The sequence below is a fragment of the Dermacentor albipictus genome, chromosome 9 (assembly GCF_038994185.2).
Source record: "Dermacentor albipictus isolate Rhodes 1998 colony chromosome 9, USDA_Dalb.pri_finalv2, whole genome shotgun sequence".
In the NCBI taxonomy this organism is placed as follows: Eukaryota; Metazoa; Arthropoda; class Arachnida; order Ixodida; family Ixodidae; genus Dermacentor; species Dermacentor albipictus.
In genome coordinates, this window is record NC_091829.1 from 82660516 (window position 1) to 82676258 (window position 15743).

At 43.1% G+C, this 15743-nt stretch overlaps 1 protein-coding gene across 5 annotated transcripts in view; it reads left to right on the plus strand.

Moving 5' to 3' along the window:
* The window catches only part of LOC135915001 (uncharacterized), a 52211-nt gene that overhangs the window by 27252 nt on the left and 9216 nt on the right, over positions 1-15743 (plus strand). For all 5 annotated transcript variants that reach the window (XM_065447942.1, XM_065447939.1, XM_065447940.1 and 2 more), the window contains 2 exons: positions 4040-4164; positions 12684-12831. In XM_065447942.1, the coding sequence (XP_065304014.1) occupies positions 4040-4164; positions 12684-12831 (273 nt within the window). The remainder of the gene's footprint in view (positions 1-4039; positions 4165-12683; positions 12832-15743) is intronic.

The window sequence follows — 15743 nt, forward strand, 5'->3', positions numbered from 1 at the left end:
GATGATGATGATGATTATGATGGAGGTGGTGGGCCCCCCCCCCCGAAAAAAAATCCTGGGTACGTGCCTGGCTCACATTATATTAAGGTACAAACTGAGATGCTCATCGCTGATCTCAAAATTTACGAGAAGGGCCTCGAAGCCCCAAATTACTTTATATAAGGTCGCCTGCTTTATCTTAGAGAACACCTAAAACGAGCCATCTCAATTGACAGGTTTCACAACATTCGGTAAGAGAATTGGTAAATTTAAACACTGTGTAGTATTTGCGTAAATCAGCTTTATGAGCCTTTACAGAATGAATCTACTATTTTGTATACCAGGTGTTAGGTGCTTGAGCCATACTTTCGGTAAACCTGTGTGTCTAACCGATGTCGACGAAGGGCATAGTTTTCGTAGCCCTCGTGTGTTTTAATAATATAAGTGTGGTGAGCTTATCAGTTACCCCTGATTAACACAACAAGGGCTATATCTCGTAAACATCAATACCGAAGTTAGTGAATGGATTGATGGCCGTCACCGTAGGGTGCACCGCGTGCGTAATGCGGAGGTTGTGGGCTCGTCTCCCAATGGTGACGTGCTATTTTTTCGTTTCATTTGCCTTTTCTTTATTATTTTCTACATTTCTGTTTAAACCACAGGTAATCGATGCTAACGCCGATGCGCGGTGCATGATTGACTGTTGGTTTTATATGGTCATGATTAACAAAATCGAGACCCTCGGTTTGCCTTCTTCTCACGTATATATATATATATATATATATATATATATGTACTGTAATATCATAAGAAGCTTCTTATGATATTACTAATAAAATCGGGACCCTCGGCTAACCCCCTTTCTTCTCGTTTATATATATATATATATATATATATATATATATATATATATATATATATATATATATATATATATATATGCATATAAATTCCGCACATGAAATGAAACCATAATAATATCTTTTTTCGTCGTGTTTTGCTAGATGTCACGTAACTTCCACGTCATCTAGCACATTAGATTCGCACCCCATGATAAGGTTAAATAATTGTGCGAGTCACATGGCTTGCGGAGCGCAGACATTCTCGAAGGCAACGTGTCATCTGGTTACCACATCATCACTACAGCGCTTCATTATCCTTGCCTAAATAATCGACGGAGCTTTTTTTGGCCGGAAAATAATTGTGTTGCAGAATGTTCCTCCTGGGTTCGTTGTAGTATACAGAATCTACAAAATGTGTACGTGCAAAAGATAAATGACGATCTGTCAAAATATTTATTTAGTTTCCAATTGCCCTTTTCTTCGCTTGTTTAACAGCGAAGCTCTTAATGTAGTTCAACTTTATTGAGAAGTTTTTTTCTTACAGCACGACAGAAGTGAAGCAATGCCGGTGAAAGAACAAAAAGTTACTAACACAGTAGCCTGACGACGTTCGTTAACCTGTTTGGAATGTGCAAGAGACAGCCATGTTATAAGTTAATAATATTACACACCAAATACATACAGGTGTTTTCAGCTGAACATAAATTTACAGTCACTGCATACATTCATGTGGGTGCTCTTATGCACGCATACATAGATTTCCTACTCAAACATATAAAACATAACCTATAGTACAGAGGTATGACTAAAAAAATAAAGCATGTAGCTCTAGCAGCGAAAACGCCGGTAACAGCGACAACAAAGAAGATAATTAGAAACTGTAAAAGGGACAAAGAACAATAAAATAATTACAGGAACTATGCAAGTAGGGCACGTACTACAAATCACAACAAAATTAATCACATAAAAACACTATAGCTCATTATTCGTGCGAAACAATTCGTGTCGGATTACGGGCAATGTCCAAGGCATGTGGTTTCTTGGATAACGTATTTCTTCCATTTTCTAAAGCTTCTTTACGTTATTGTTTTGTCTTTGTAGAAAATATACGTAATCAGGCACATGATGGCGCAGCGTGTGAAGGTAACGGTTTAGCTTGCATATAATCTTCTCGTATCCCTTGTAAAAAACGCTTGAAAAAGAGATGAGTCCGTAATTTGAAAAATCGTTTCTAATAAGTGATTTATATATAAGTCCTACTAAAGCACTGCCTAGCCTCTCGAAATATACCAGTGAGTAAACAATTATTGAAAAAGTGGCAAACAGCTGGCGTCACAAAGTCTAGAATGAACCTAATGGCTTTAATTTTAAGATTGATGTCGCGGGCATTACTGGTTTTTTTTTTCAAATAATAAATAAATTATAGGGTTTTACGTGCCAGAACCGCGATTTGATTATAAGGCGGGCCGTAGTGGGGACTTCGTAAATTCTGGGCTACTTGTGGAAATTTGACGTACACCTCAATCTAAGTATAGGGGGGTTTTCGTATTTCACCACGCCAAAACGTGGCGGCGATGACCAGGATTCTATCCCGCGACCTCATGCTTAGCAACCCAACACCACAACCTCGAGACAACCACGGAGGGAATACGGTTTTTACCTGTCTCTTTACTGACAAAGGTCGAGTAAATTTCATCAGAATTATCGGTTCAAAAAATACAGCTCTAGAGTTAGGTGCACTAAATTTTTTTTCTAGTTTCACCATGGTCGAACATAGCAACTCCTGAAGCAAGTGTAGGGAAGTATTTGTTAAACCGGTCTGCTAGGCCCTTGTCTTCTGGTGTTTTATAATTTACGGTTAGTTGAAGCACTTTGCTGTTCAGTGCACTAGAGTTTAGTCATTTGTTAAGTTCGCGCCATAGAACATCTGTCTGACTATTGAGCGATTGAGCAACATCTCAAAATATGACTTTTTTTATTTTACGCAGAGGCTGTGAGAAAATTTCGGTGCCTTTTGAAAGCAGAGAGATCATCCAAGTTTCTTGTTTTGATTAACTTTGTCTATAAGTATTCCTATCTTTTAATCATGTTGAAGCATTCATCAGTTATTAAAGACTTGCGTAATGTTTTTATTTCTGCTTGGTATTTAACATAAAACAGGTGTAATAATATAACCTAAAAAATGGACAGAAAGGTTTCATGCGCTAGTTGTGTACTAGTGCACTCAAGTACGTGGCTCCAGTTTAGTTCGCGTGTTTGGCCTTTAAATGCTTCAAGGTCCCTGGAATTTATTTCCCTGACAGTATAGCACTCGGTCCGGTGTACCTTTTGTTTAAGAAATACATTATTTTCGCATATCATGTAAATGGTAAATTGATCACTAAAGCCCATGATTATTCTGCCCGAATGAACGCACTCACTCCCAGTATTTGCCTCTCGTTGGTCGGCATTTTTCGTCTCCCCGTCCGTTAGCAAAACTGTGGGCTGATCCCGGTGGTAGCGCAGCCGCACGAGCACTCTCGTACCGCCGTGAGGCTTAGGCTTGAAGCACTCCGGAAAGTGAAGCGAACAATGCACACATTCTTTTGAATTGGCAGTGCAGCATACAGCAGAGGATAGGTTGCACAAAAGAACAAGCACAAAACAAGCATCCGAACCACATATTTGATGATAAGTCGCTCCTGGTCAAGCGCTCCCCCCATGCGTTTCCCAGTCAACATTACTGTTCCAGATCCTGCCGCGGTGAGGGCAGCTTGCGGCGTGGGAAGCGACGTCACTAGCCTTTCCTATGTAAATTAACCAATCTTGCAATTGATTAAAATGTTATTGCAATGCCGCTGTGCACGAACACATGCAGCCGAAATAAAAATTACTACCATTACTATAAAGTGCCACGAATACTATTACTCTAGGGCAGTGAGGCACTGCGTACTCCTTCAGCTGTACTCGTGGTTTCCAATAGCTTTGCTAGCCATCCACATTCGCGGGGCCGGGATTGCGAGACCATTTCTTTTTTAGTGACGCAAAGTGCAGATCTCGAACAAAACTTTATGTCGCGAGTGGTTTGAAGACTGGCCACTAAGCACGTACCAAATAGAAAAACAGTGACCGCGATTCTCTTAGTTTCTCGATTGTCACTTTCTTTGTTTCTTGGCACTTTCTCTGACATAAGAACTAAATGTATCATTTTTTTTTTGCTCCTCGATGCATCACCGCAGGAACTCAAGACTATACAAGGAAACGACCCCAAGAAAAGGATTATACTGGCGATGGGCCTATACGATTACGGATCGCACGGAGAATATTACGGAGACTTCACGATTCTATTCAGAGAAGCAGTCGAGTGAGTACACAACACAAGGACACCCCAACGCACGTACTGGGGCTTTTCATCTTCACAGAGCTGCCTCGAGAGATTAAGCGAGCGAGTTAGTGGAAGAAAGATAATGCAACCAGCACCAGAATATACGTTTCAAGTATTGGCCAGAACCATCAACAACGTTTCAAGTTCGCTAATATTTATTTCTTTCAGCATATCATTAAAAATGCAATATCTCGTGATGACCATTTCTCTCAAGCTATATTTTGATTTATTGAGGGATATATGTTAAAAATATTTAGAGTTCCCTGTACTATAAACAATACGAAGGCTATCTAAAACATGTACTGTTGATAATTTTCGAAATCGATGCCTTATCACCTATTCAGTACGGTTCTCACGATGCTCTGTTTCGTAGTGTTGTGTAGTGATTGCAGTCAAAACTAACGGATAAATGACAAACAAGACTGTTCATGCCATAGGTTTTTTCGTAAGAACAAGTAAAATATTTACAGTGCTCGAGGTACTTGAACAGCTGGCGCCTACTCTGAACACTAGGATGACGGCTTCTCACGCTTTCATGCGGTGTAGTCTATAGTTTACACAATAACGCCGCAGATGTCTGCACTGGGACATGGATGCCCGTAATCATATGCGCATAACTACTAAACCAAATACTGCGGTGTCACCTACATTCACCTCAAAGACAACTATTGCTGACGAGTTATTGATTACTGCGTCACTGATTTACGTTTATTCTCTTGCTGTCTTTGATAAATATTACGTATTTATGATTAAGTTTTCTTGGTGACCCTTTTATCACGATGCATATATATATACGCAAAAAATATTGATTTTCTAATGTGCAAAACGCCTCCACAATAGGCGTTATCAACGACAGGAAGAAAATATTATGCGGGGACTGTTTCAGCAATAAGGGGAAGCACCAAACAAGAAAGTGCAAGTGTGTTTCACCTCAAGTCAATTATGGCTTTGCTTGGAATTTATACGGAGAGCTCTCGTGATATGTGAGCCATGCGTATACATTTGACTTTCTCGAAATCATGTGTGGGTCACGACAGCTGCCGGAAATCTTGCATCCGTCTATCTATTCTGACCCTGCTTTCAAAAGAAAGCGATTCACGTACCACCAGTCATCTTCTTACTCATCTTGTGTTCCTGCTCTAAGCGAATAATGGTGTTGGCTACCTGTCATTCAGTCTGGGCCCAATATTTGAGCTAGAAACTTTGAACTTCGCAAAAAAAATAAGAAGTTTCTTCCGGAATGTTGCCTGAACGAAATATTCGTCAATAAAGGGTTGACCAGGTTTCGTTGCTTTGCCACTGCGGACGTCGACTTCGCTGCAGAAAGCCTAGCGTGCCAAGCGCGTGCCATACTTTTTCTACAGTCGATCATGTCACGTTCTCCTCGGAACTGCTACCACTTTATTGTCAATTGATCTGTACCGCGTTATGATTTTTGCTTCTAGTTTAATCACCGTTTGGATAGGCGCATCAGAACCAACGGACACTTAACTGCTAGCGTGCAAGTTGGTGTCCGGTACGGTCAATTTCCTGCCAGCGGCGATAGCTTACGCATAGCCCACATTCTTTGCCATGAGCTTGTGTATATTTTTCTCCAGCTTTATTTACTCCGGCGACTTCAAGCTGAAGTTTGTGTGGTATTGTATGGAGATATGCTTCCTGTATTCATAGAGTATTCAATATTTGCGCAAGGTTTCAAACGCGTTTTTTGGTTTCTGTCTGCAGCAATTCAGTTAATATAGGTTATAATGGAGCGTGCCGAAGTAAATGCATGACGGACGTTGCAGTTACTGTGAGAAACTGACCTAAACCGCTGAGAGGAATAAAGAAGCTGTTCGATAAATGGCAAACAATATTTCATAGGCCAAATACATGTGTACTTGCGCGTATTGCCTGCCCATTTGTGTGGCACCATTATAGATTGGGTGCATAAAGCATTTGAGTCACTTTTATACCTCAGTGAGGTCAAGTAACTAGGGCAGGATGGAGAATAACACACTCTTAAATAATTTTCACCCTTCGGGGCCTTATCTCATCCCACAATACTAATCCTCGTCTGCCTGGCTTGCGTTTCCTTTCTGCGAAAATTCCGCGCTTGCTACTTTCCTTTTGAAAATGCTATGCCGCGCTGAAAACGCGCATGCCGTTCGTCACCTGGAAGTACTGGGCTCGCAGAGGTAAAGAAAGTAAATGCGGGCAAGATAGAATGCGATTATTGTTGCGGCGCCAGATAAGCCCAATTGGGTGCAACCTTTTTTGTGATTGCGGGAGACCACTCAACGTCTGGCGGCGCTAGTCTTGTTGGTCTTAATGCCCGAGGAGAAGGGGTCTCTGAAATACTAAGCGATACTAGACCGAGAGTACAATACTCGAACTCTCACACCTCCTACACGCAGGAAAATACACACAATTGGTAGGTGTAGGAATCGCCCACCATCACAACAATATGTAAAGACTTTAGAAAAAATGCGTAGGCGTTTTTGCACCCGCCAATACAACATGCGTCAACGACAGGGCACCTAGGCCAGATGATGGCTTCACATCACTACATAGATTTTTTTTGTTTTTTTCTTAGGTAGTGGAATTGCGCGGGGCGATCTATGTCCTGGATTTTTGTTCAGTCATGGAGATTTATTCAATTATCACATTTTTTTATTCACTGGCCGAGGAGTCAATTATTTAAGAACGCGCATGGATTTGGAAACAGTTTTGAAGCGATAACCAGTTTTCAGATGAGCGCTGCCAAACTTACGGTGAAATTTCGCTTTTGTTGCACTTACGCTACAGGCGAAACGCTTCTTTTGGTATTTCGAAGCTCCGAATTACTAACCAACCTTGCATTTTGCCCAAAATTGGGGAGGCAAATCATAAAAGGTATTTAGCATAATGACTATTTTGAAGTGGACACAAATTTCGAAGTCAATAGCTAAAACTTGTGAACTGCGACATATGCCGTAATGTAACTAGTTTAAACGTAATTATAAAACTTTGTAAATATTAAACATAGATTTGATTTTTCGCACAAAGAATGTCCACTTGTGCGACTAATCAAGGTCAAGAAATAAAATTGTGCTACTACCATTGAGTGCAAAAAAACTAAACTATAAAGAAAAGGAATCATAATTGGATTTATGAAAACACGTTCTCGGCACTTTAAATGCGAAACACCACCCCAATTATGTTCTGCTCTAACTTTGCCCAGATGATCATTGAAATGGGGGGGGAGGGTAGCAGGAGGCTCCAACGATGCATGAAAAGACACAGGGCGGCCAGATACGCACCTAAAACTCGTGTGATTTTGAAGACGGTGAGGCATACCCGTCTAACGCGTCCCAAGGCTTGCAGACGTATCGTTTGTATTTATTGGTGACTCTATGACGTTCTTGTATGCGTCATATGACCTTAGCTCTCAAAATCAAGCCTAATATCCAATGTAGGCGCTGCACAATTATTTTGGTAGTGTTCGATCAAGCCCCACCCCCCATGCTATACAAATAATACTCTCTCCCGCGGATACGCATCTTTTGTTTTCTAAATATTGTGTTTGTTTTGCTGAATGACCAGTTGTCTTGAAAACGAAATAACGTACAAGTTCTCAAGGATGACTGAATATTAGAAAAGACTCATACTTTCATGAGCGTAATAGCTGTGTTGCGGGCATCGCAAGAACGCATTCGAGTGGCTTGATATCTTTTCGCAGGCAACTGCAACGCAGCGACGTTCGTGCAATAGAACAAAAAAACACAAAATGTCATTGCGCCCATATTTAACCCGTGATTTTCAACTCGATTGGTTCGTGCATAAATTAGAGACATAGTTCATTTCCAGCCTAATTCATTCCTATCGGATAATCGTAATGTTATTGAATTACAACAGAATTAGGGTCAATGGCTATACGGTGCTTCAAAGACGAGGAGATCATTATAATCATCAGCCTGGCTAGGCCCACTGCAGACCAAAGGCCTGTCACATACTTCTCCAACTTCCCCGGTCATGCGCTGATTGTGGCCATATTGTCCCTGAAAACTTCTTAATGTCGTCCGCCCAGCTACCTTTCTGCCACCCCCTGCTGTGCTTCCCTTGCATTGGAATCCAGCCCGTAACCCTTAATGACCATCGATTATCTTTCCTCTTCATTACATGTCCTGCCCATGTCCGTTTATTTTTCGTGGTTTCAACTAAGATGTTATTACCTCATGTTTGTTCCTTCGCCCAATCTGCTCTTTTCTTGTCCCTTAACGTTACACCCATCATTCTTCTTTCCATAGCTCGTTGCTTCGTCCTTAATTTAAATAGAACCATTTTCGTAATCCTCCATGTTTATGCCCCGTAGGCGAGTACTGGTAACACAAAGCTGTTATACACTTCTCTCTTGGGGGATAATGGCAACGTGCTCATCATGATCTGAGAATGCCTGCCAAACGCACCCCAGCACATTTATATTCTTCGGATTATTTCACTCTCATGATCCGGATCCGCGGTCACTACCTGCCCTAAGTAGATGTATTCCCTTACCACTTCCAGTGCCTCGCTACCTATTGTAAATTGCTGTTCTCTTCCGAGACTGTTAAACATTACTTTAGTTTTCTGCAGATTACTTTTTAGACCCACTCTTCTGCTTTGACTCTCCAGGTCATTGAGCACGCATTGCAATTGGTCCCCTGAGTTACTAAGCAAGGCAATATCATCAGGGAATCGCAAGTTACGGAAGTTTTCTCCATTAACTCTTATCCCCAATTCCTCCCAATCCAGGTCTCTGAATACCTCCTGTAAACATGCTGTGAATAGCACTGGAGAGATCGTATCTCCCTGCCTGACGCCTTTCTTCATTGGCATTTTGTTGCTTTCTTTATGGAGGACTACGTTGGCTGTGGAGCCGCTATAGATATCTTGCAGTATTTTTACACACTGCACGTCTACACCCTGATTCCGTAATTCCTCCATGACTGCTGAGGTTTTTTTTTTTTATTTGAATATACTGCAGGCCCTTCACGGCCCGTGCAGGAGTGGTACAGATGCAATGAAAAAAAAAATCACGATGACAAGTCAATACATTGAATGCAGTTAATAAAAGAGTCGATGTTATTGCAACACACAATATCGTTAGTTAATTTGTTCCACTGGGAAATGGCTGACGGAAAAAGCGAATGCTTGTGAACATTAACGTGACTTGGGGGAAGATAGATTGCTTTGGAGTGATTAAGTCTGGTTGAACGTTTTGGAGGATCTTGGAGGTAATGAGAACGTGCTATTTGGAAATGACCATGGTATAATTGATAGATGAATTTTAGTCGCGAAATTACTCTTCTCTGCGAGAGGGGTTTTAGGTTAGCCCTTGCTAGCAGACCCGAGACGCTGGATTGCCTTTTGTAGTCCGAATATACAAACCTAACTGCTAATTTTTGTATGCGTTCTATTTTGTTTATAAGAAATTTTTGATGAGGGCTCCAGATTAGATCAGCGTATTCTAGGCATGGTCTTATTAGTGTTTTGTACGCGTTTAGTTTGAGGTGTGGTGGTGCTGCGCGCAGTCTCCTTTTTAAAAAGGTCAGTTTGCCTATGGCTTTCTACTGAATGAAACGCTTTCTCGTAATCATTGAAAGCTATATGTGAGGATTGGTTATATTCCGCACATTTCTCTACCACCTAATTGATAGTGTGAATGTGGTCTATTGTTGAGTAGCCTTTACGAAATCCTGCCTGGTTCTTTGGTTAACTGAAGTCTAAGGTGGTCCTGATTCTATTTGCGATCACCTTAGTAAATACTGTCACGTGGTCGTGACGTCAAAGAACACAGTAGGAATACTGTGAAAGGCAAAAACTAGCTTTTATTGGGCGAACCTGTGCCCACAAAACAGGCTACACTTAAAGCACTTAAAGCACAACGAGAGCGACGAACACAGTCGGCGATAGTCGTAAATCTAATCAGCGGGTCAAGCGCGTCGGCTTTTATAGAGCAGTCGTCGAATGCTCCAGACTAATCGTTCGGACCCGCGTGCCTTCCACGAAGTTCTACACTATTCGCGTTACGCGATGAAATCAGATAACACAAGGTTCGGCGACAACAGACAGCCGGGTAGAAGCATCGATAACTTTCCAGAAACGTCGGATACATGCAGGCGCGTCCCTCGCTATGCGATTACAGTTGTTAAGCGGCGAAACGTGGTCACCCGATAAACATGAGTACACGTGTCAATACTTTGTAGGCAATGGACTGTAAGCTGATCGGTCCATAATTTTTGAAGTCGCCTGCGTCCCCTTTCTTATGGGTTAAGATTATGCTGGTGTTCTTCCAAGATTCCGGTATGCTCGAGGTCATGAAGCTGCGTATACAGGGGAGTCATTTTTTTAGAACAATCGGCCCACCATCCTTCAACAAAGCTGCTGTTACCTGATCCTCCCTAGCCGCCTACCCCTTTGCATAGCTTCCAAGGGTTTCTGTCTTTTCGCCAGCGTTACATGTGGGATGTCAAATTCCTCTAGACTATTCTCTCTCCCATTATCGTCATGGGTGCGACTAGTACTGTATAAATGTATATAGAACTCCTCAGAGAAAACACGGGGAAGGCGGAAGATGTAAATTCAAGACGATAAACAAAACCTTGTACTCGTTTTGCTCAGTGCCATAGAACTCCTCAAGCGCTTGAACTATCTCATCCATATTAGTAATGATATTTCCGAGAACACAGGGTGACACAAAGTCCATATACGGCATCAAGTTACAATTGTTTTTTCACCTGAAACCACGCCATTTTATGCATGTAATCTAAAATATTTTTCTATAGTATAGATTTGTGTCGCATTTATCTGTCATCCATGGGCAAGTGCAGCAATTCTCAACAGCAATTGTCACAATGGGTAATTGTAATCTAGTTAATATTTATCACTAGATCACTTATCATTAGAGGTGTTTTGATCACTAGATCGTGGTTTGAAGTTCGAGGCTAGCCTGGACGTTGCTGTAAAAGAAATTAACCAACGCCTATAGGAAAGATAACGGCGGTCTCGATTTCACCTCGGATATGCCACGGGATACCACAATTCAATATCTGGACCTTAAACTTAGTTTCCAGAAGGCCCAGGTGTGCTGTATTTATAACCTGATTACTTATAAAAGCCTTCTACCATTTGACAGCACACATTCTAATCTTATCAAGAGAGAAATGGCTAACACTTGCCTAAACTCGCAAGTAATGAAGTCATACGAGTGCCATCTTGTTACACGTTCCCGTAATAAGATTTGCCACTTGGAAGATGCTTGATTTCCTCCCTCCGTTATTACGGATGTGTGTAAGAGCCTCCTCAACAGGGAAAAAGATGGAGGAAATGTGCAGAATCCAAAAGAAAAAACTAACGCGCACGTAATACCTTTCGTATACATAAGTTGCCACACAATCTAGCTACACGGGTGTGATATTTGCTTGGTCGAACGAGGCGCGTGGGTGCCATCAGTCCAGAAAAGAGGAGGAACAACAAACTGAGTTTGCTCTGCGAATCTTATCGGTCAGCGCTTACCCACTGTTGTAAATTTACCCTGGGAATAGTTGCTCGTCGTACTGACTCATCCTTCGCGTAACAGTATAATGAAGGTCGAAACTATATACCATGTGGCCATTGTTTTTTTTTTTCCGCTCCACATAATCTGGACAAGATTAGCTCTTTGATAGGGAATTCGCTGCCGGCTACGTGGTCTAAGGAGCACGCCACACGCTTCACCAACGCTGTTACCGATGTGGTTCACAGTATTCCCCTATGCTGTGGCAGGGTGTATATTGGACGAAATGGACGACGCTCAACCTGGTTAGGCAGCCAACTGGTAGCATGAGCAGGCACTTGACAAACAACTGATACGCTGTGGTTGGGCACCACTCCTGGGCCAAACGACTTTTCTAAAGAAAGTAAGAAACCACGCTGAAAGGGAAATAATCGAGACATCCTCGACAACAACAAAAAAAGAGCAGGCAAAGAGCGCGATAGCATGCGGGTCACAAGCAATAATTAAGTGACGTTGAAACGTTATTCATAAACATAGGCTCATATCCTCGCCAAGATTAGAGCGTGAAGCTGCCCTATTTGGTTTGATGTTCTGCTTACGCCTGTAATGCACGCATGTTTTTATGAGCCTTCTCTATAGCTCAGTTTAGGTCAAATCAAATACACTGTTATCTACTAAGTTGATCCCCACCTTACGTGTGGTTCTTAACTCCTATCAAACTTGTTAGTTTCTTGCTACTGTTATTATTTTGCACTTAAGGTCAGTGTTTAAACGTGCGTGGTTTCTGTTTAATAAACAGTTGGCAGTTAGCGCCCATACATGCGGTTTGTGTCTCGCTCCGTCCTCTTGTGCCGGGTGCCGTAACCGTCTTCCGTAAGGGATGAACCAAATAGCTCAGTCACAAGCTCACTTACGCATTGAAACGCCTGCAAAGCGTTTTTTAGCTTTATTAGTCTTTCTCCAAAGACAATTTATTTTTGAGGATATGCACTACTCAATGCAGGGAGTCGGGCGCGGACACTGTCATCGCCATCAGCTCTGTCGGTTGGTCATACCACATGGGGCGGTGTGAATGTACTCCACCCTCCGTCTGGGACACGGAGGCATTACCCAGCTCGCGCAGCCCTTTGGCAAGGAAGTATCCTGACCTGGTGAGTAGTGATGATTCGGAAATGAAATGGCCAGCCTGATGAATATGTTCTTTGGAATTTGCTTTCGCATTAAATTACCTCATCTTCTACTGGACAATCCAGTTGAACAATAAGGATTGCTGTATGTATATATATATGAGTATTTGACTGCTGAAATTCAGTGCTCTAATGCTTCGTCCATTTTGACAATTATTCAATTAAATCAACGCCATTAATGGAAAATGCGTACGTTTTCAGAATGATCCGATCTCTGGTTATGGATACCTAATGCCGATGATGATTATTCAGGAATAAATATTTCTGGCATTCCTTGAGACTACTTACTTCTGAAGGCGAGCCTTAGTCTTTGGGAGTGAACGACGAATACTTGCAATATATGACGAGTGTCCCCAGTTCTTCTGATCATTGCTCTACACACACTCACCATAGCCTGCAAGTCGCCTACAATGTGTTGAAAGCGCATTACAATGTGAAGATAGTAGTCATTCCGTGACCCAGCAAGAGTTTTTTATTATTTATCCCATGTACATTGGCGCATACACTCTCAGCCATGACGTTAGTCGTCTCATTTTATGTGCAGCAGCGTGAATGTGCTTTTGAATGCCGGAACACCATGCCCCGATGTACATATTATTCCAACCGCCACTCCCACAAAACTGCTCTGGTGTCGTGTAGCACCTGACGCTCATCTTTCTGAAAACTTATTCTTTATTGGCAGGAGATTTTGGAGGCTTACTACAATGAAGCTGTATATGACTAGGGTTCCATGCATTTCCCACGTAAGCTCTATATAGCTAGAGTTCCTTGCATAGTTGTTCTGAGTGATCAAGAACAATCATCATCAATAGCTCATACCCCTGTAAGCACACATGCTGCCGTAAGCAAGGAAAAAATGCCTTCGCTCATAGCCCCGTAAGGCAGAAGCTAGAGGCACTCAGCAAAGTGAAGCTAACAGTGCTTAAAGTCTTTCGAATTACACGCGCAACATACAAAACAGCATGTCGAGAACTGTCTTCATCAATAGCTCATACCCCCGTGAGCAATGGCTCATACCCCCGTAAGCAAGCACTCATAGTCCCGTAAGGTTCTTGGCTACTCACTTTGCGTGAATTGGCTGCGTTGACACTCCCTGTTGTCGTTGTCGGTGATTTCAATATGAATCTCTCGTTATTAAAAAATTAGCGTTTTACGCGTTCAGTGTTGAAGACATCGCTTGCGATGCCTCACCGATCCGGCCCAACTGACCTCCCAGCGGTGGACGTGTATCAGTTTCACATCAAAGATTATGATTACAGTTGCAGCTGAAATAATCACCACCGATCAAGACACTAAATGGTTGTGCGTGCCTCTCATCCTTCTGACCAACCATCAAGACAATAAATGAGTTCGTGCCTTTGTTCAAAATTATGTGTCACCTCCGTGTGATGTACTACACAGCTTGGCTGCTCCACCACCTTCACATAGTGGAATGGCTTTTTGTTTTTAATTTTTCCTTTGACTTTGGGCAAATTCAGGTAAACAGGAACGAGGGATCCGTATACTCCTTATCGTTCCTCAAAAATTGTTGCAGGAAACAGCGGAAGTTATTGTAAAATCATGCAAATAGCTCTTAGGAACCTTATGCCATCTTCGACTGGTCGTTCCTGAGCGCTCTGGAGCGCTCTCGCGAGCGGCGTTGTCTTCGGCTGGTTGAAAGAGGGTGCCCGCCCTGCGTTCGGCTGGTTCTTCTCGATTGCTCTCCTCCAACTTCGAGCGCTCTGAGGCGCTCCGAGCCCTGTCGTCGGAGCAGTCGTCGAAATTGAAACGTCATCGCAGAGCCGCGTCGCTACTGTTGGCGACGGCCCACCGTAACCTAGGCAACCTAGGACACTGCGACGAACGTTCGTCCCGCCGGCGCGTCCGCCGGTTTTCCCGGCAGCGCCGGGAGCTTTCGATAAGCGAAACATCGGACGTTCGTAATAGTCACGTGGTTTAGCATCTGCCATTGCCTCCTCCGAGAGCGAGTCGCACGTTTGGCTTGCGCGCTCGCCCTCTACCTCTGAGCTCGGGGAACGCCGGATCTGCCCGACTCTGCTTCGGGGGATGGAAGCGACCAGCCGAAGATGGCATTAGAAAACAAATGGAACAATACTTCCAAAATGTACTTCTCACGTCAATAATGATGTTTTATGAAGGTGGCACAAATTATTGTCGACAAGTCTTGGTAGATTGCATGGTGGCATGACGATGATGGCTGTGCCGTTACGATTGAGCTCATGACAGTGCCACTGTGATGGCAGCGTGCCAAGACGACACGACATCAGTGTCACAACAGCGCTGTATGAGTTCGGTAACATTACCATAACGGAAAACATGGCAGCGCTGCTATGTTGGCATCAAAACGGTGATGTGCCTGACCTTTTTCAAGCAAAGCTTGTATTGGCTCACAAGTTTCGGTGACAATATAGTCACGCAAAAAACCCAATTGCTCACAGAGCAGAGCAGCCACTGGAAAGGGCAGTTTGATGAGTTGACAGCAGCGGCGGTGCCTGCGCATGAGTGATTAGAAAGGATTCCAGCTGCGTTGGTGCGCACTCACGCCACGCGTGCAACCAATCACAGCCGTTTTGAATCTGGTGAGAAGCGAAAGGGCCGGAAAGGGTTTGACGCACACAGCACTGGCGTCGTTTCCGTTCACTTCTTTTTCGGAAAACGGATGAGACGGCCACGCATTGTGCGTTCCGCTCAGGAACTAGCAGCTTTCGACGAACGGCTCGCCTATGAAAGGGCTCGCCGTCGGTCCATCGATCCAGCCTTCAGAACAGCCTGAGCCCAGGCAACCCGAGCACAATGAGAAGATACCGAGCTGAGGGAGCCGGAGGCCTAAGCGATCCGGCACCATTGCCTGTAGGTTACGTAACCGTGACGAAAGT